The sequence below is a fragment of the Ranitomeya variabilis genome, chromosome 1 (genome assembly GCF_051348905.1).
Source record: "Ranitomeya variabilis isolate aRanVar5 chromosome 1, aRanVar5.hap1, whole genome shotgun sequence".
Lineage (NCBI taxonomy): Eukaryota > Metazoa > Chordata > Amphibia > Anura > Dendrobatidae > Ranitomeya > Ranitomeya variabilis.
In genome coordinates, this window is record NC_135232.1 from 475,444,066 (window position 1) to 475,463,913 (window position 19,848).

Here is a 19,848-nt window from a genome sequence, read left to right on the forward strand (position 1 = left end):
AATGAGTGTGCCCCCCCTGCTTGCTCAGGATCACAGCACTTGCAAAGTTGAAATACTTACCTCTCCCTGCTCCACCGCCGTGACGTAGTCCGTGTTTCCTGGGCCCACGAAAAACTTGAGCCAGCCCTAACCCCCCCACCACTTTAGCCAAATGACCCCCAATTTTCAATGCCTAACTATTATTATAAGGTAAATTAAGATTGACAAGCTTAAGTAACAAGAATGGGTGTTTTTGGCATTAAAATTGGCACTGTAGGTGTTTTCCTGTCCTACACTCACTGCCGACTTTGCTTCCCCATTGACTTGCATTGGGTTTCGTGTTTCAGTCGGATCCCCGACTTTTCGCAATAATCGGCTGATTCCACCCGACCCGACTTCGCAAAACCCGACTCGATCCTAAAAAAGTAAAAGTCGCTCAACTCTACTGATGAACAATGGTCTGTGTTTTTATGTATGATACAAATCATGAATGTCTGATGAGGCCGAAATATAAGCAAAGAATGTGATGTCAACATAGATGAAGATGGTGATTCCCCTTTAACGCCTTTACCTGACATGCAAGAGAAGTAAAATAAATACTCACTACCTTGGGATAAAACATTCTCTTCACGTTTGCATTCACTGCGGCCTAATGATTGTTTGGTTCTAAGAGCAATAAAACCGGAAAGTAGATCACAATCGTCTTTTACTTGGGTATCATGTACATTCAGACCTCCACTAAGACTCTGGTACAGCCGACAGGATTGCTCTTGACTTTTGCTAGCTTGGCTCACATTAGTAACTGATACTCTTTCTTTGGTTGGTGATGCATACTGTTTAACATTCTTAAGTAAATGACAAAATATTTTGGGTTGATCTGTTTTTTCTCCACATCTAAGTACTTTTATATTTTCTGTATTCATATCTGTATTGTTAGAAGTATCCTCAGGGATCTCATTGCTCTGTGAAGCCAGGGGTGCTATCACAGACAGAGAGGAATTATTGCAAGAGGTCTGTATTTTGCATTTATGAACGTTTGTCTTCTGATTTATTAGTGAAACCTTCTCCTCAAAATTTCCTGAAACAAATGAAAGAAAACAGACTAAGGGTGATTTCCTAACTCATTGTTAGCAAACTGATTTTTCATATGTTGCATTTGTTAAATAATATTATATGCTGTGTGTGAATATATACATATACAGCGAGTGAAATAAGCATTGAACATGTCCCCAATTTTCAAAGTAAATACAGTGGGGAAAAAAAGGATTTAGTCAGCGACCACTTGTGCAAGTTCTCCCACTTAAAAAGATGAGAGAGGTCTGTAATTGACATCTTAGGTAGACCACAACTATGAGAGTCAAAATGAGAAAACGAATCCAGAAAATCACCTTGTCTGATTTGTCAAGATTTATTTTTCAAATTATGGTGGAAAATAAGTATTTGTTCATTAACAAAAGTTCATCTCAAAATTTTGTTATATATCCTTTGCTGGCAATGACAGTGGTCAAATGTTTTTTGTAAGTCTTCACAAGGTTGGCACACACTGTTGGTGGTATGTTGGTCCATTTTTAACTACCTCCAAAGGTTTTCTATGGGGTTGAGATCTGGAGACTGGCTAGGCCACTTCAGGACCTTCATATGCTTCTTACGAAGCCACTCCTTTGTTGCCCTGGCGGTGTGCTTCGGATCATTATTATGCTGAAAGACCCATCCACGCTTCATCTTCAATGCCCTTGCTGAAGGAAGGAGGTTTGCACTCAAAATCTCATGATACATGGCCCCATTCATTCTTTCACGTACATGGATCAGTCGTCCTGGTCCCTTTGTAGAGAAACAGCCCCAAAGCATGATGTTGCCAGTCCCATGCTTCACAGTAGGTATGGTGTTCTTTGGATGCAACTCAGCATTCTGTCTCCTCCAAACATGATGAGTTTTGTTTCTACCAAACAATTCAACAGTACTTTGGTTTCATCAGACCATATGACATTCTCCCAGTACTCTTCTGGATAATCCAAATGCTCTCTAGCAAACTTCAGGCGGGCCCTGACATGTACTGGCTTAAGCAGGGGGACATGTCTGGCACTGCAGGATCTGGGTACCTGGAGGCGTAGTGTGTTAATGATGGTAGCCTTTGTTACAGTGGTCCCAGCTCTATGTAGGTCATTCACTAGGTCCCCTGTGTGGTTATGGGATTTTTGCTCACCGTTTTTGTGATCATTTTGACCCCACGGGGTGAGATCTTGCGTGAAGCCACAGATAGAGGGAGATTATCAGTGGTCTTGTATGTCTTCCATTTTCTTATTATTGTTCCCGCAGTTGATTTTATCACACCAAGCTGTTTGCCTATTGCAGATTCAGTCTTCCCAGCATGCTGAAGGCTACAATTTTGTTTCTGGTGTTCTTCGACAGCTCTTTGGTCTTCACCATAGTGGAGTTTGGAGTGTGACTATTTGAGGTTGTGGACAGGTGTCTTTTATACTGATAACAAGTTCAAACAGATGCCATTAATACAGGTAATGAGTGGAGGACAGAGGAGCCTCTTAAAAAAGAAGTTACAGGTCTGTGAGAGAAAGAAATCTTGCATGTTTTTAGGTGACCAAATACTAATTTTCCACCATAATATGAAAAATAAGTCTTGCCAAATCAGACAAGGTGATTTTCTGGATTTGTTTCCTCATCTTGACTCTCATAGTTGTGGTCCACCTTTGATGTCAATTACAGGCCTCAATCATCTTTTTAAGTGGGAGAACTTGGTCGCTGACTAAATACTTCTTTCCCCACTGTATATATGTATATGTGTGTGTGTGTATATATATATATATATATATATATATATATATATATATATATATATATATATATATATATATATATATATATATATATATACACACCTATACCTCTCTACAATAAAATTTCAACACCAAGAAGGAAAAGTATTGTAATTATGGAAATCAAAAGACCGATAGACATGTTAATGACATTCAAGTGATTGAAAAAAAGTTTAAAAAAAATAAACAAAATTTAGAAATGATCTTTACTTATACAATATCGAGTATAGTTTCAATGATATTCTCAATGGTTGTGTGCAGAATGTTCTGCCATGCTGAATGTACTTGGGCATGCAAATCGTCAGGATTCACTACTGGAAGATCCCTTTGCAATTTCTGACCAATGATGTGATATGCATGAAGAAAGACACAGCAGCACGAGCAGAATGTGGCCTGGCGTTGTCATGTTGAAAATCCAGGACACCTTGGAGAAATGGCCTTACCGCTGGTTCCACAAACAAATTTATGTAATGCCCAGTTGATAAGCTTGAAGGGTCCAACTACAGTATGGTACATTATGACACCTGAATACATAATCCGACTGATGCTATGTTACTCGAAGCACAAAGACTCTGGCCAAATGACATGGCTACCTTTGAAAAAAAATCCAGGAAACTCTGCATTCCCAAATCTAAATGTCGTCATCTCTACTAACACATACTGTATGTGGTGTTTAAACCACAGTTAGTGTCCACATGTTTGACATTATTATTATACCAATAAATTAGTATATTTTTAAAATAGTTTTTATTGTGTAAAAGCGGCAAAACATAAAAAATTATATAATTGTGATATTGCTGTAATTATACTTACCTGAACAATAAAGCTGCCTTATCAATTTTACCAAACAGTAAACGGCATTAAAAGTAAAACCCAAACAACAGTTCCTGAATTGCTGGGTTTTGTTCATTCTGCCTCGCAGAAATCGGAATAGAAAGCAATTAAAAAATGTTATATGTCCAAAAATGGTTGCAAAAAACTGGAAACTCTTCCTGCAAGAAACAAGCCTTCACATGACGCTATGGCAAAAATATAGAAAAATTATAGCTCTCAAAATATGGCTATGCAAAATATTTTTTTTGCAAAAAAAGTTTTTTTTTTTAGCTTGTAGTGTGTGTGTAATAGCAAAAAAAAATATATAAATCTGATATTGCTGTAATCGCACCACCCCTATGAATAAATCTGTCTAATCACTTATACTGCATGAGGAGCGGAGTATAAAATAAATATAACAGATTCTTGACCTGCTTCTGATTTGTTCATTCTGCCTCTGAAAGATCGCAGTAAAGCTCGGCGCACATTCATCCTGCGTTCTGCGCTGAACACTTACACCGGGGTTTACGTGTAAATCTCTGAAATACGTGATTCAGATGGAACCTCCGGTGGAAGATTCCCTATAATGAGGCAGATAAAGACGTCTGGCCTATTATCCAGCAGCGTCCATCTTTTTAAGCGTACACAAAAGTGCGGTTAGCCACAGTTTTGTGCACTTCTGGGTAAAAAAGGACATTGCTAAAGAGAGACCAGACAGAGTCCAGAGTAACTCTGCTGCATCATTATAGTGAATGGATCCTTAAGGGTTTTCATCTGAAACATGTCACTCAGAGATTACAAAGACTCTAGAAAAGCACTATAGCTCCTCACCCCTCAAAGAAATCCAGCAAATTCTGCACTCCAGAATCCAATGCCCCCCTGCCTTCTGAGCCCCACAGTATGGCAAAACCATATTTAGCGTCCTAATGTTTGAGCTGGGCATGTAGGAGCACTACAATATATGGGCACTACAATGTGACGGCATTAAAATGGCAGATTTGCCATTTTCATTCAGCAACATCTACTGCTGCTTGTTTGTGGAAAACACCCATGGAGTCAATGTCACTTCACCTGTACATAAATGCATACAGTGGTGTAATTTCCAAAATGTGGTCACATAAGGAGGAGGTGGGGTTCTGCTGTTTTGGCACTTCAGGGGCTCTTCCAGTGGGTTATAGCACCTGGAAAACATAACAGCAAAATCTGCACAACAGTATGGCGCTACTTCCCTTCTGAGTTTTCCCACTGTGCCTGAAAAGTAGTTCCCGATTACATGTAGGGTATTGCCCATGAGAAATTGCCCAAGAAACTTTGATGTCCATTTTTCCTATTAGCATTTATAAAAAATGTAAAACTTGGGGCCAAAGAAACATTTTAGCGGAAAAATATAAAACTTTCCATTTACTCAGCCTAATGTGCATAACATTTTTGTATATCGCCTAAGTGTTAAAAATGCTCACTACTGTATATCACCCTTAGATTAATTCCTCAACATGTGTAGTTTCCAAAATGGGGTCATTTGTGGGGGTTTCTGTTGTTTTGGCATGTCAGGGTCTCTTCAATTGTGACATGGCATCCACAATGGCATCCACAATCTGTTCCAGACAGAATTCAATTGGCGGTTCTTCCCTTCAAAGCCCTGCCGTGTGCCCAAACAGAAGAATTCCACACCAAATTTTGCCATCGATTTTCTCCTGTTACCCTTGTGAAAAAGAACATTTTGTGGCTAAAGCAACAATTTTTGGGAAAATGTATTTTTTCATTTTCACTGCTCAACGTTATAAAATTCTGTGAAGTACCTGTGGGTTCAAGGTGCTAATCATACCTCTAGATAAGTTTCTTCAGTCATCTTCAGATTTATGATGCCTCTTCCGGGCAAATAGAGCATGATCCTACCTGCCCATATAATTGTAGGCTTTTAACCCAGGGGAGGCATCATGTTAGGTTTAGGGTCACAATAAAGGAGTATGCCTTGTTGCGGGCTATTGGGCTCAAATGAATTGGCCAATTTATGTGCTAAGTACCTTTATTTTTCAACTTATTTTCTACATTAGAAATGCAATTCCAATTTGAGATATTGATTGTACATATAGCGTTTGTTAGTTATATATAGAGTGACTCTCTTAGCTTTTGTCTTTTTCTGTTTGGAAGTTCCAGTCAATTTTTTTTTATATTTCCACTATTTAGGTACATCATGGCTTCCGCAATCTATTACAGCCAATTTTGCGCTCCAGAATTCAATTTGCGGTTCTTCCCTTCCAAACTCTGCCATGCGCCATCAGTGTACTCAGGAGAAATTGCCCAACAATTTGTATGGTCCCTTTTTTCTTTCCACATAGTTTTTATTCCTGTAAAGCACCTGAAGGGTTAATTAACCCCTTCAATGTGGTTTTGAGCACTTTGAGGGGTGCAGTTTTTAGAATAGTGTCACTTTTGGGTATTTTTTATCACATAGGCACCTCAAAGTCACTTCAAATTTGATGTGGTTCTTAAAAATGTAGTTTTGTAAATTTTGTTGGAAAAATGAAAAATTGCTAATAAATTTTTAATCCTTCTAACAAAAAAAATCATGTTTTGTCGATGCTGATGTAAAACCATGTGTTAAATTATATTTATTATCTATTTTATGTGGTATAACTATCTGGTTTAAGGACATAAAAATTCAAAATATGAAAATTTGAGTCATGAAAAAACATTTTCAGATTCACTGGGATATGTTGAAATGTTCCAGAGATATTGCCTGATAAAATGACTCTTGACAGAATTGTAAAATTTGGAATGGACAGGAAAATGAAAACAGATTTGGGGATGAAGGAGTTAATGGGTGCAGTTTTTAAAATGGGGTCTTGTTTAAGGGTTTTCTTATACTTAGGCCCCTCAAAGGTACCGTATTTTTTGGACAACAAGACACACTTTTTTCCTCCAAAAATGTGGAGGAAAATGGGGGCGTGCGTCTTATAGTCTGGATGGACCTGCTCTGGCTGTCGTAGGGAGGTGGGGGTGGGAAGCGACAGAGCAGAGGGTGACAGGAGGCAGGAGCAGCGGCTGTGGCTAACTCACGTGCCCGCTGCTAAAGAGAAATTAATATTCACTGCCTTCCACGCGCCAATGATGTTAGCCTCAGCAGCTGGCTTCTTGCAGCTGCCGGGCATTCGCGTGTGCCCGTTACTCAAGGCAATTAATATTCACTGCGTTCCCTTCCCATAAGTGTGGAATGCAGTGAATATTCATTCCCTTTAGTAGTGGCATGGGTGAAAGCCGTGGGGAGCAGTGAGTATTCTGGCAACTGTCCTTGGCTTGTAAGCAGCGCACAATGTCCCTCTCATGTGCTGCTTACAAGCATAAAGCAGCTGGTGGCATCGGAACAGGAAGCTGCGAGGGAGTGCAGGAAGGTAAGTATAATGGTTTATGGATTTTGTTATGTTTTTCTGATAGGGGCCATGCATACCAGGATGGGGACTGGGACCAATCATACCAGGATAAGGATGGGACCATGCATAACAGGACAGAGATGGGGTCCCTGCATACCAGGATGGGGATGGGGGCCAATCATATAAGGATAAGGATGGGGCCATGCATACCAGGATGGAGATGGGGCACTGCATGCCAGGATATGGATGAGGAGCCATACATACCAGGATAGAAATGAGGGGGCCATGCATACCAGGATGGGGATGAGGGGGCCATGTATACCAGGATGAGGATGAAGGGGCCATGCATGCCAGGATAGGGATAAGGGGGTCATACACACAGGATGGGGATGAGGGGGCCATGTATACCAGAATGGGGATGAGGGGGTCATGTATACCAGGATGGTATGAGGGGACCATGTATACCAGGATAGGGATGAGGGGCCATGCATATTAGGATAGGGATGAGGGCGTTCATTACTGCCAGGATAGGGATGAGGGGGACCATTCCAACAAGGATAGGGATAGGGCCATATGTATCAGGATGGGGATAAGGGGACCATATATACCAGGATAGGGGATATTAAGTACAGAATTGACCACATTTTTTGCTTCAATTTTTTCCAATTTCTGCCTCTAAAACCTAGATGTGTCTTATAGTCTGAAAAATACGATATTTTAAAAGTGAAATAGTCCCTATAAATACAGGTTTTGTAAATTTCATTGAAAAAATTGCTTCTAAATATTTAACCCTTCAACAATGTGGATATAGATATTCCTGCACAAAGGGAAAATATTCAGTTTGGTGCCCCCTGCTATACACAACTTAAGGGGAAGGTCTGGCAGAACCATCATGTCATGGTTGTGGTGCAGCTGCAACATGCTTTGCAATTGTTGGTTGGTTATGTTCACACATGGCAGCCGTGTTGTGATTAACCGCAATATTATTTTGCACTGATTTTGAAAAAAAAGGCAAAATGATGCTGACTACACTGACAGTATTGACAGTATTATACAGGCAATAACAATAACATCAATAAAACAAACAGTACCAACAAGACCAACTCTATAGGCAATACTGAGATTACCAACAATACAGACAATATCGCCAGATCTGCCTGATGTAAATTTTTTGCAGGAGATAATGCTAGCAACATTACCGGTGTTCTGTATTACAGTTTTCTGAAAGTTTAAAAAAAATTGCATAACATGAGATGCAAATAAGAAATATGTTGAGGAAGCACCTTCTTCGTCCCAAGGGCCCCCTTCTCCCACGGGTCCGGCCTCTTCTGCAACCATTACATCCCTGCTGCTGTATTGCTGTATCTTAAGTTTTCCCGTCCGAGACAGAGGCACATGCACCCTAGCTGCCACATAGATATGCCCCTGCAATCTAACATCTTATAATTAAAAGTAATTAAAAAAAGACCTATTTTGTGTGGTATGACTATTCATAAACTGAACATGAGTCAACAGTGTGATGCAGCAGCAAAAATGGCAAATGCAATTCTGGGTTGTATTAACAGAAGCATACTGTCTAGATCACGCAAAGTCATTATTGCCCTCTACTCCCTCTTTAGTTAGACCTCATCTGGGATACTGTGTCCAGTTTTGGGCACCACATTTTAAAAAAGACATCAACAAACTGGAGCAAGTTCAGAGAAGAGCGACGAGAATGGTGACCGGTCTGCAAACAATGTCCTATGAGGAACGGTTACAGAATTTGGGAATGTTTAGCTTGCAAAAAAGAAGACTGAGAGGAGACTTAATAAATGTCTACAAATATCTCAAGGGCTATCACATTGTAGAAGGATCATCTTTATTCTCATTTGCACAAGGAAAGACTAGAAGCAATGGGATGAAACTGAATGGGAGGAGACACAGATTAGATATTAGAAAAAACTTTTTGACAGTTAAGGTGATCAATGAGTGGAACAGGCTGTCATGAGAGGTGGCGAGTTCTCCTTCCATGGAAGTTTTCAAACAGAGGCTGGACAGACACCTGTCTGGGATGATTTAGTGAATCCTGTTTTGAGCAGGGGGTTGGACCAGATGACCCAGAAGGTCCCTTCCAACTCTACCATTCTATGATTCTATGATTTGTTTTAAAGGCAAAAGAATTAGAAGTTGCACATTTTTGTACATTTTTATCAAATGTTACATAAACCGAACACTAATAAAAAGTACAATGTGTCACAAAAAATCATGTTATAATCACTGGGATGCCTTGCAAATTTTCACACGCAAAGTGACACAAGTCAGATTTGAAACATTTAGAATGGTCAGGAAGGTGAAACTGTCTTTGGTGAGAAGAGCTTAAATCACTCCTCTTTTTCCCCTCTGAAAAATAGAGAGTTTTTTAAAATAAACATATTTGCTATTTTTGTGCATGTAAAAATCTATCACAATATAAAATTATTAAAATCGTACATCAAATGACAAAAAATGAAAAAAAATGAAATGCCAGAAGTGCTGTTTTTATTCACTACACTTCCCTAAAAATGCAATGCAAAGTGATCAAAATGTTGTATGTAACCCAAAATTCTATCAAAGCTACAACTCAGAGCACAAAAGAAACAAGACCTTATACAGGTCCATCAATGTAAAGATAAAAATCATATGGGTCTCAGAAAATGACAATGCAAACTTTTTTTTAAACCATTCTGAATTTTTAACCACTAAAATATGACAAAAACCTTAGCATTTTGACATCACATTAATTGTATTTACCTGGAAAATAATAATGCCAGGTCACTTTTACCCCACACTAAACATCTTAAAAATAAGACCCCATAAAACAATAACCATTTCACCCTAGTTGGATTTTTTTCCTGTTATTGCCTAGATTATATGCTAAAATGAATGGTCTCATTCAAAGCTACAACTGGTCTCACAAACAACCCTTAAATGGTTATGCTCATGGAGAAATAAAAAAGTTACAGTTTTGGAAAAAACAGGAGGAAAAAAGCGAAAGCATAAAAACAAAAACTCGCAGGGTCCAGAAAGGGTTAAAAAGTGTTATTTTTATAATATGGTGTTAAAGCTTAACTTATAAAAATCAATCAAACCACTTTAAGTGTAGGATTATTTGTACCATACAACAATCGTACATTGTACACTTCTGTACCATTCCTCAGTATCAAGAACAGAAGTATGAACACAATGCACAAACAATCCTTAGTGTTCACTGTTATAAAATATGTAGATTCCATGAAAGCTTTACACAATGTTTGCTTTTGCCATTCCCTATAAAATCTGATAAAATGCTCCTTTAAAATATGCACATTTGGCATCTTTTTCAGGCAAATTGCGCTTGGAACCTGCCTGAAAAAAAGTGTTAAAAATAAGAAAGAATCAACATATACACGGAAAAGTCAATACCACTTGCTAGGCATATATTCTGTTTTTTGTAACTTCTTTTAACTACTTCAGACATCGAAAACAGGTGAAGGGCCTAAAAGAGGTGATCTGACCGTTCTTCAGGCCCCCACTATTTTATATTTAGAATAATAAAAATTATATACACAGTGGGGGAAAAAGTATTTAGTCAGCCACCAATTGTGCAAGTTCTCCCACTTAACACTAGAACTACCGATGGAGTCATTTTGACTCCTTGCAATTTTTATTTCTCTTCTGTGGCTACATTTTTCCGAATTCCGGCGTGAGACTCGGTGACCTTTACTCATTTAGGATGCGAAAAAAAGATTTTGTGACAATAAAGGATTTTTGAAAAAAAAGAGTACCTTTTTTTCAAAATTTACCTTTAATTACCAAAGCGAGTCATTTTGACTCTCTACTATATCTTGCTAGTCTTTGTCGCTAAATGTTATTTCTTTTAGTTTTCATTTTCTTGTATGTTTAGAATAAATGTTGGCTTAGACTTAGAATAATTAGCTGTTAGGTGTCAAGTTCCCACCTCTGCACAGGGGGAATCTCTGGCCATCTCCGCTGTGGTCTCCCATTCTTCTCCTGCCGCAGTGGAGCCTGCTCAGTGGAGATATCGGTCCCAGCGTCTCGCTCAGTCTGACTCTGTGCAAAGGGTTACTGCTACCTTTCCTGCTTCGGCCATTGTAGCCAGTACTGGGCAGCGGCGAGCAGACATTTTTGGGACTAAGTCCTGCTTTTCCCCTTCTGAGCATGCCCAGGGTAAGATCTCTCATTGGAGATCAAGGGTCACATGCTTAGATGCTGCAGCAAATCCCATTGGCCTTCTAGGAAGGTCCTGAAGGTGCTCTACTTCTGTGGCAGCCTCCCATAGGTCCTTCTGGTAAGGTCCTGTACTTGCTGCAGCTATGAAAGGTTCGCATGACCGCACGGCCATGCGCTAGTATCAATTCATGTCATGAGTTTTGCGCCAATGTGGTCATACATGTGTGTATTCAGGGCCCCGGCTGAAATAAGCCTCTAGAATACCGGCACCTCTGGTGAGGAGATTGTGTGCATGCATTCAGGGGCCCGGCTGAAATAAGCCACTAGAATACCGGCTCCTCCGGTGAGGAGATTGTATGATTGCCTCTTTGACTGCGTGACCACAAACTGCTATCTGCTTGGCAGTTGCTGTGTACTCCTGTGAGCTAAACAGGACACAGTGCTTTCTTTATAGGCGACTCTGTGAAGTAACAGAGTTCGCTTCTACCGCCATATAGTGCCGCCATTTGCCAGCAGCAGGTTCTCTCCTGCACGGTGGACCCCGGGCTGTGAACGCACCATATATAATCTCACTATTTACTCAGTGCGTTCTGCCAGCCCCAACAATTAACATTTTTGCAAATCTACTTGACATACACAGGACATAGACAGGACATCCGGCAGTGAACCAATGAACTCTTGAGTGGACTACATAATTTCTGTAGAATACAGCCTGCAGTTTTGCTAATTGCTAATATGGCTAGAAGAAGTGAATTTAAGCCTGACAATATTCTTGCCATTTTGCATTCTACGGTTACAACAATACCAGGAGCAAGAAACTCTAAAAAAAAAAGAAAACAAGACTGGAGTTAAAATGACTCCATTTGGTAGTTCTAGGGGGGGGTGACCAGACCAGTAGTCCTAGTGCTAAAAAGATGAGAGAGGCCTGTAATTGACATCATCGGTAGACCACAACTATGAGAGTCAAAATGAGAATATAAATCCAGAAAATCACCTTGTCTGATTTAGCAAGATTTATTTTTAAAATTATGGAGGACAGTAAGTATTTGGTCACCTAAAAACATGCAAGATTTCTGGCTCTCACAGACCTGTAACTTCTTCTTTAAGAGGCTCTTCTGTCCTCCACTTATTACCTGTCGTAATGGCACCTGTTTGAACTTGTTATCACTATAAAAGACAGCTGTCCACAACCTCAAATAGTCACACTCCAAACTCCATTATGGTGAAGACCAAAGAGCTGTCGAAGGACACCAGAAACAAAGTTGTGGTCCACCTATGTCAATTACAGGCCTCGCTCACCTTTTTAAGTGGGAGAACTTGCACAATTGGTGGCTGACTAAATACATTTTTTCTCCACTGTATATACAGTGGGTACGAAAAGTATTCAGACCCCTTTAAATTTTTCACTCTTTGTTTCATTGCAGCAAATTGGTAAATTCCCAAAAGTTCATTTTTTCACATTAATGTACACTCTGCACCCCATCTTGACTGAAAAAAACAAATGTAGAAATTTTTGCAAATTTAGTAAAAAAGAAAAACTGAAATATCACATGGTCATAAGTATTCAGACCCTTTGCTCAGACACTCATATTTAAGTCACAAGCTGTCCATTTCCTTGTGATCCTCCTTGAGATGGTTCTACTCCTTTATTGGAGGCCAGCTGTGTTTAATTAAACTGATAGGATTTGATTTGGAAAGGCGCAAACCTGTTTATATAAGACCTCATAGCTCACTGTGCATTTCAGACCAAATGAGAATCATGAGGTCAAAGGAACTGGCCAAGGAGCTCAGAGGCAGAATTGTTACAAGGCGCAGGTTACAACAATATTTCTGCAGTATTCAAGGCTCTTAAGAGCACAGTGGCCTGCATAATCATTAAATGGAAGACATTTGGGACCACCAGAAGTCTTCCTAGACCTGGCCGTCCAGCCAAACTGGGTAATCGTGGGAGAAAAGCCTTGGTCAGAGAGGTGAAGAACAACCCCAAGATCACTGTGGCTGAGCTCCAGAGATGCAGTAGGGAGATGGGAGAAAGTTCCACAAAGTCAACTATCACTGCAGCCCTCCACCAGTTGGGCCTTTATGGCAGAGTGGCCCGACAAAAGCCTCTCCTCAGTGCAAGACATACAGTATGAAAGCACGCATGGAGTATGCTAAAAAACGCATGAAGGACTCCAAGGCTATGAGAAATAAGATTCTCTGGTCTGATGAGACGAAGATAGAGCTTTTTGGTGATAATTCTAAGAGGCATGTGTGGAGAAAACAGGCACTGCTCATCACCTGCCCAATACAATCCCAACAGTGAAGCATGGTGATGGCAGCATCATGCTATGGGGGTGTTTTTCAGCTGCAGGGACAGGATGACTGGTTGCCATTGAAGGAAACACGAATGCGGCCAAGTACAGAAATATCCTGGATGAAAACCTCTTCCAGAGTGCTCTGGACCTCAGACTTGGCTGAAGGTTCACCTTCCAACAAGACAATGACCCTAAGCACACAGCTAAAATAACGTAGGAGTGGCTTCAGAAAACTCTGACTATTCTTGACTGGCCCAGCCAGAGCCTTGACTTAAACCCAATTGAGCATCTCTAGAAAGACCTGAAAATGGCTGTCCACCAATGTTCACCATCCAACCTGATGGAACTGGAGAAGATCTGCCGGGAAGATGCAGAGGATCCCAAATCCAGGTGTGAAAAACTTGTGCATCATTCCCAAGGAGACTCATGGCTGTATTAGCTCAAAAGGGTGCTTCTACTCAATACTGGGCAAAGGGTCTGAATACTTATGACCATGTGATATTTCAGTTTTTCTTTTTTAACAAATTTGCTAAAATTACTACATTTCTGTTTTTTTTCAGTCAAGATGGGGTGCAGAGTGTAAGTAATGAGAAAAAAATGAACTTTTTTGAATTTACCAAATGGCTGCAATGAGACAAAGAGTGAAAAATTTAAAGGGGTCTGAATACTTTCCATACTCACTGTAAATCTAGACTAGCCAAGGAGAAAACACGTGAGCAGGGGTCGTGGGATGGCACTCTTACAGATTTTGTCAAAGTGCCATATTCATCAAAGTGCAAGACAAGTAAACAAGACAGTTCCACATTTCTCAAATTGAAAGTCAGTTAAACATAGCAGTTTGACAAGGCAAAAGACAAGTAAGCCATGCAAGATATTCACACAAACTTGTTTCTAATTTACTTGTGCAGCAAGATTTTACCATATCTGCTTTAGATATGTTCTAGCTACTGTATTCTTTCAAATATATTCCCCTTTCATACACTGTGCGCTCAATCCATCAGACCTTGTTTCCTCCCTTCTCCCATGTACAGCTCACATGGTTTTCTCACATTTTTAAAACCACAAAAATCCTTCCACTATTATCATAAAACACAAGAGACACGCTGACAAATGACTTAACCATCTGCTTGCTCTCTATACTTTTCTGCTCCTATTCACGTGAGATATTTCCCCTAACCTGGGCCCTCCATGTCCTTTTAAATTTAACTCACTCACTCAAATTTAATTTCACTGCTGCATATAGAAACTTTGCTATCTGCTTACAGGCAATCTGTCAGCAGATTTTTTCTATTTAATCTGAGAGTAGCAGAATAAAGGGAAAGTGAGCAAGTCTATAATGATGTATCGCTTAGTTTACTGGATGTAGCTGTTGTGACACAATCAGAGTTCTTAGATGCAGCATGAAGCAGAGTTGAGAAAGCTAATATTTCCCACACCACACTATTTCCACATTACATTGCAAAAATCTGCTGACAGATTCTCTTTCACATTCAGTGCACGTCTTCCATCTGCCTCTTTTCACTGTGCCCTGTGGAACGCCCAGTCAGTGTGTAACAAACTCCCCTACTTCCAGGTTCCTTTCAAATTCTCTTAATATTTCGATCCAGCAGTTGGAAATTTCATATGCTGCTGATCTCATATTGTAGTTTACATTTTTCACATATTTCCAGACCTGAGAACAGACAAATTTAGGTGTTGTTCTGCTTCTTTCAACAACATGTGCTTTTCACGTCATTTCCCCAGTACCCTTACTTATCTTTCTTTCTTGTGAGGTCCACACCAATGTGAGGTGGCCAGGGTGGTAACCATGGCAAGGGGCTGATGTGTTTCCCCACCCTGGCACCCCACAAATAAATTGTGATGTTCTGTCTATGGTATGTGTTGCATGAGGAACAGAACACTCACTTTAACCCCTTTCTGACCTCGGACGTACTATCCCTGTTATGATCTGGTGGCCTAAGAGCAGCATGAGACGTACTCTGGAGAAGGTGGAACCTGTACTGACCGCAGACCCTGAACCTAACACCGCAACTAGAAGTAGCCGTGGAATGTACCTAGCGCTCCCTAGACATCTCAACACAGCCGGAGGACTAATTACCCCTAGAGATAGAAAAGGGAAAACTATCTTGCCTCAGAGAAAATTCCCAAAGGATAGGCAGCCCCCCACAAATATTGACTGTGAGAGGAGAGGGAAAAAACATACACAGACTGAAATGAGAATTTAGCAAAGGAGGCCACTTCTAGCTAAATAGAAAGGATAGGACAGAGTACTATGCGGTCAGTATTAAAACACTAGAAAATATCCACCACAGAAAATACAGAATCTCCACAGCTAACTAAAGATATGGAGGGTATATCTGCATCTCCAGAGATACCAGCTTGGCTAAAAAAATCCTTATACAGACCAAGCTGGACAAGACAAAACATAGAAAAGAACTGAACAATAAGACCACAGCATGTGGACAGCAAAATCAAGGCCAGAACTTATCTTTGTTGAAAAGAACTACAAAGCAGAAGAGACCAGGCAGGGATGTGAATCCTCCAGGAACAATGGACAACTGGCACTGACTAAAGGGTGAAGCAAGACTAAATAGCCCAGTCCAAATTTCAAAAAGTGAACACACCTGATAAATGCTGTGATTCAGAGACAGCAGCGCTACCACTTACAACCACCGGAGGGAGCCCAAGAGCAGAATTCACAACATATCCCGTCCGAGGTCAGAAGCCCCGCTTTGATGCGGGCTCCGGCGGTGAGCCCGCATCAAAGCCGGGACATGTCAGCTGTTTTGAACAGCTGACATGTGCCCGTAATAGGCGCGGGCAGAATCGCGATCTGCCCGCGCCTATTAACTAGTTAAATGCCGCTGTCAAATGCAGACAGCGGCATTTAACTACCGCTTCCGGCCAGGCGGCCGGAAATATGCGCATCGCCGACCCCCGTCACATGATCGGAGGTCGGCGATGCTTCTCCATTGTAACCATAGAGGTCCTTGAGACCTCTATGGTTACTGATGCATGGTAGCTGTGAGCGCCACCCTGTGGTCGGCGCTCACAGCACACCTGATTTTCTGCTACATAGCAGCGAACATAAGATCGCTGCTATGTAGCAGAGGCGATCGCGTTGTGCCAGCTTCTAGCCTCCTATGGATGCTATTGAAGCATGGCAAAAGTTAAAAAAAAAAGGAAAAAAAATATGAAAAAAATAAAAAAATATAAAAGTTTAAATCACCCCCCTTTCGCCCCATTCAAAATAAATCAATAAAAAAATCAAATCTACACATATTTGGTATCGCCGCGTTCAGAATCGCCCGATCTATCAATAAAAAAAAGCATTAACCTGATTGCTAAACAGAGTAGCGAAAAAAATCGAAATGCCAGAATTACGTTTTTTTGGTCGCCGCGACATTGCATTAAAATGCAATAACGGGCGATCAAAAGAACGTATCTGCACCGAAATGGTATAATTAAAAACCCCAGCTCAGCATGCAAAAAGAAGCCCTCAACCGACCCCAGATCATAAAAAATGGAAATGCTACGGATATCGGAAAATGGCGCAATTTTTTTTTTTTTTTTTTTTTTTTTTAGCAAAGTTTGGAATTTTTTTTCATTACTTAGATAAAAAAGTACCTAGTCATGTTAGGTGTCTATGAACTCGTAATGACCTGGAGAATCATAATGGCAGCTCAGTTTTAGCATTTAGTGAACCTAGCAAAAAAGCCAAACAAAAAACAAGTGTGGGATTGCACTTTTTTTGCAATTTCACCGCACTTGGATTTTTTTTTCCCATTTTCTAGTACACGACATGCTAAAACCAATGATGTCGTTCAAAAGTACAACTCGTCACGCAAAAAATAAGCCCTCACATGGCCAAATTCACGGAAAAATAAAAAAGTTATGGCTCTGGGAAGGAGGGGAGTGAAAAACGAACACGGAAAAACGGAAAATCCCAAGGTCATGAAGGGGTTAATCTCTGGGATCTCCTCCGGTCATGTTACTCTGGTTCCCGCTCCAGAGTCCACAAAAACGATTCCAGACTTAGGATTCATTTTCATCAAATCAACGTCACTCACACATAGAAATTTCGGTACAATGACAGTACAGTCCATTTTCTTTTGCAGTTCCTGACCTTTCCCTGTACTTTCTGATATTCTCTCTTCTCTGTACCAGTCTGTCATTGTAAATTTGTTTACTGTTAACGATATCTATAACCCTGTATGTAACCCCTTTTCTCATGTACAGCTCCTTGGAATTAATGGTGCTATATAAATAAATAATAATAATAATAATATTCCTAGTCCTGAAGACTTTCCTTCCACCCCTGCAGCTCCTGTGCCCTTAGGTCCACTAGCTTCAGTCGATCTTCTATCCAGCTTCCCTTGGAAGAAGTAAGAGGCATCCATAATTCTGCCTAGTTCCAGACATAGGCACCAGATAATCAAAGAATGACAACTGAACTGTAAAGTGACCGCCTGCATGCTGCTTCTTCTAGGGGTCCCATATGTCCTTAATTCTCTCCAGTCCCTTGGCTTATCTGTTTTCTATGTCCATATCATCACTACACACAGTGATCTTTATCAGGAAGTTCCTACACTCAAGTACACTACGCCCAATTCTAGCTCCTACCAACCTGGAACGGCCCTGTGATGTGAGCTTAACGTCTCCTAACAATACTGCACTATAGTACCCCATCCCCTTACTTCTAATAAACTGTGCTTCCCATTCCTAATTACTAGTTCTAATCCTGCGCTGTCCTTTTCAACACTGTACAGCATTATAAAACAGACATGCAAGTTAATAATCATAAAATAATACATTTGTCTTAAAGGGGAAGGGAGAAGTGCGACCCGACTCTGGCACACTCTTACACCATCACAATTTTTCACCCCTTATCCCTGCAAGTGGTGGTTGTGTACCACCACACTTCTGGCGAATCTTATTCCTAAAGAGAGCTGTGGTTCGCACACTGTCAAAAGAGAGCTCAGCTGTGATCAGAGATCTAAAGTTTACCTCTGGTTACTGATGTCAGCTGATGGGACAACTGCTCCCATTATCCGACACCTGCTACTGCTAATAACAGCGAGAGCAGGAGCAGCTGATTATTATTATTATTTATTTATATAGCACCATTGAATCCATGGTGCTGTACATGAGAAGGGGTTACATACAAATTACAGATATCACTTACAGTAAACAAACTAACAATGACAGACTAATACAGAGGGGCAAGGACCCTGCCTTTGCGGGCTTGCATTCTACAGGATTATGGGGAAGGAGACAATAGGCTGAGGGTTGCAGGAGCTCTGGTGTTGGTGAGGCAGTATCTCCGGTAGTGATGAGGAGGCAGCAGGGTCAGTGCAGGCTGCAGGCTTTCCTGAAGAGATGGGTTTTCAGGTTCCATCTGAAGAATCCAAATATGGTTGATAGTCGGACATGTTGGGGCAAAGAATTCCAGAGGATGGGGGATATCCAGGAGAAGTCATGGAGGCGGTTGGATGAGGAGCGAATAAGTGTGGAGGAGAGAAGGAGGTCTTGGGAGGACCGGAGATTACGTGAGGGAAGATATCGGGAGATTAGTTCAGAGATATATGGAGGAGGAAGGTTATGGATGGCTTTGTAGGCCAGTATTAGTAATTTGAACTGGATACGCTGAGGGAATGGGAGCCAGTGAAAAGATTTGCAGAGGGGGAAGCGGAGGAGTAGCGAGGAGAGAGATGAATTAGTCGGGCAGCAGAGTTAAGGATGGACTGGAGAGGTGCAAGGGTGTTACCAGAGATGCCACAGAAAAGGATGTTGCAGTAGTCAAGGCGGGAGATGATGAGGGCATGCACAAGCATTTTAGTAGATTGACGGTTAAGGAAAGGACGGATTCTGGAGATATTTTTGAGCTGGAGGCGACAGGAGGTGGAGAGAGCTTGGATGTGCGGTTTGTGTCATGCCGCTGCCGCCTTCTGTGCCCTGTCATACTCACCTGTCTTCGGCGTATCGGCACGCCTCCTCTCCTGTGGTGTCTTCCTCTCTGCGCTTGCCCCTGGCCTCAGCTGCTCGTCGGGCACTTGCGCACGCCAGATACAGCACTGCGCGCGCGCACTTCTAGCCTTCCTGCTGACGTTCCTTTCCGTCCTCTCTGTCGTCTTGGAGGATCTTCACCCGGAAGTGTTGCGCCGTGCTGGTATGTAAACTGCTTCCGTCCGCTCCTCTGTGCCTGAAGATCGTTTGTGTTTGCAAGTGCTCTTGGCCTCTCGCCTGTGCTGTGTACTCCTTGTTTTTCCTGATCCTGGTTCTCTCCTTGCCTCTTCCAGCTCCATACCTGTGTCTCTGCTGTCAGGGTCCCTGCATTCCAGTGTTCCAGCAGTCCCTGTCTCGCCAGTC

The 19,848-nt window shown here is 41.2% G+C and overlaps 1 protein-coding gene across 5 annotated transcripts in view; it reads right to left on the reverse strand.

Moving 5' to 3' along the window:
• The window catches only part of SHOC1 (shortage in chiasmata 1), a 549,593-nt gene that overhangs the window by 278,821 nt on the left and 250,924 nt on the right, over positions 1-19,848 (reverse strand). For 4 of the 5 annotated variants that reach the window (XM_077251003.1, XM_077251020.1, XM_077251029.1 and 1 more), the window contains exon 13: positions 584-1,057. In XM_077251003.1, the coding sequence (XP_077107118.1) occupies positions 584-1,057 (474 nt within the window). The remainder of the gene's footprint in view (positions 1-583; positions 1,058-19,848) is intronic. The other variant, XM_077251012.1, reaches the window with a different exon arrangement.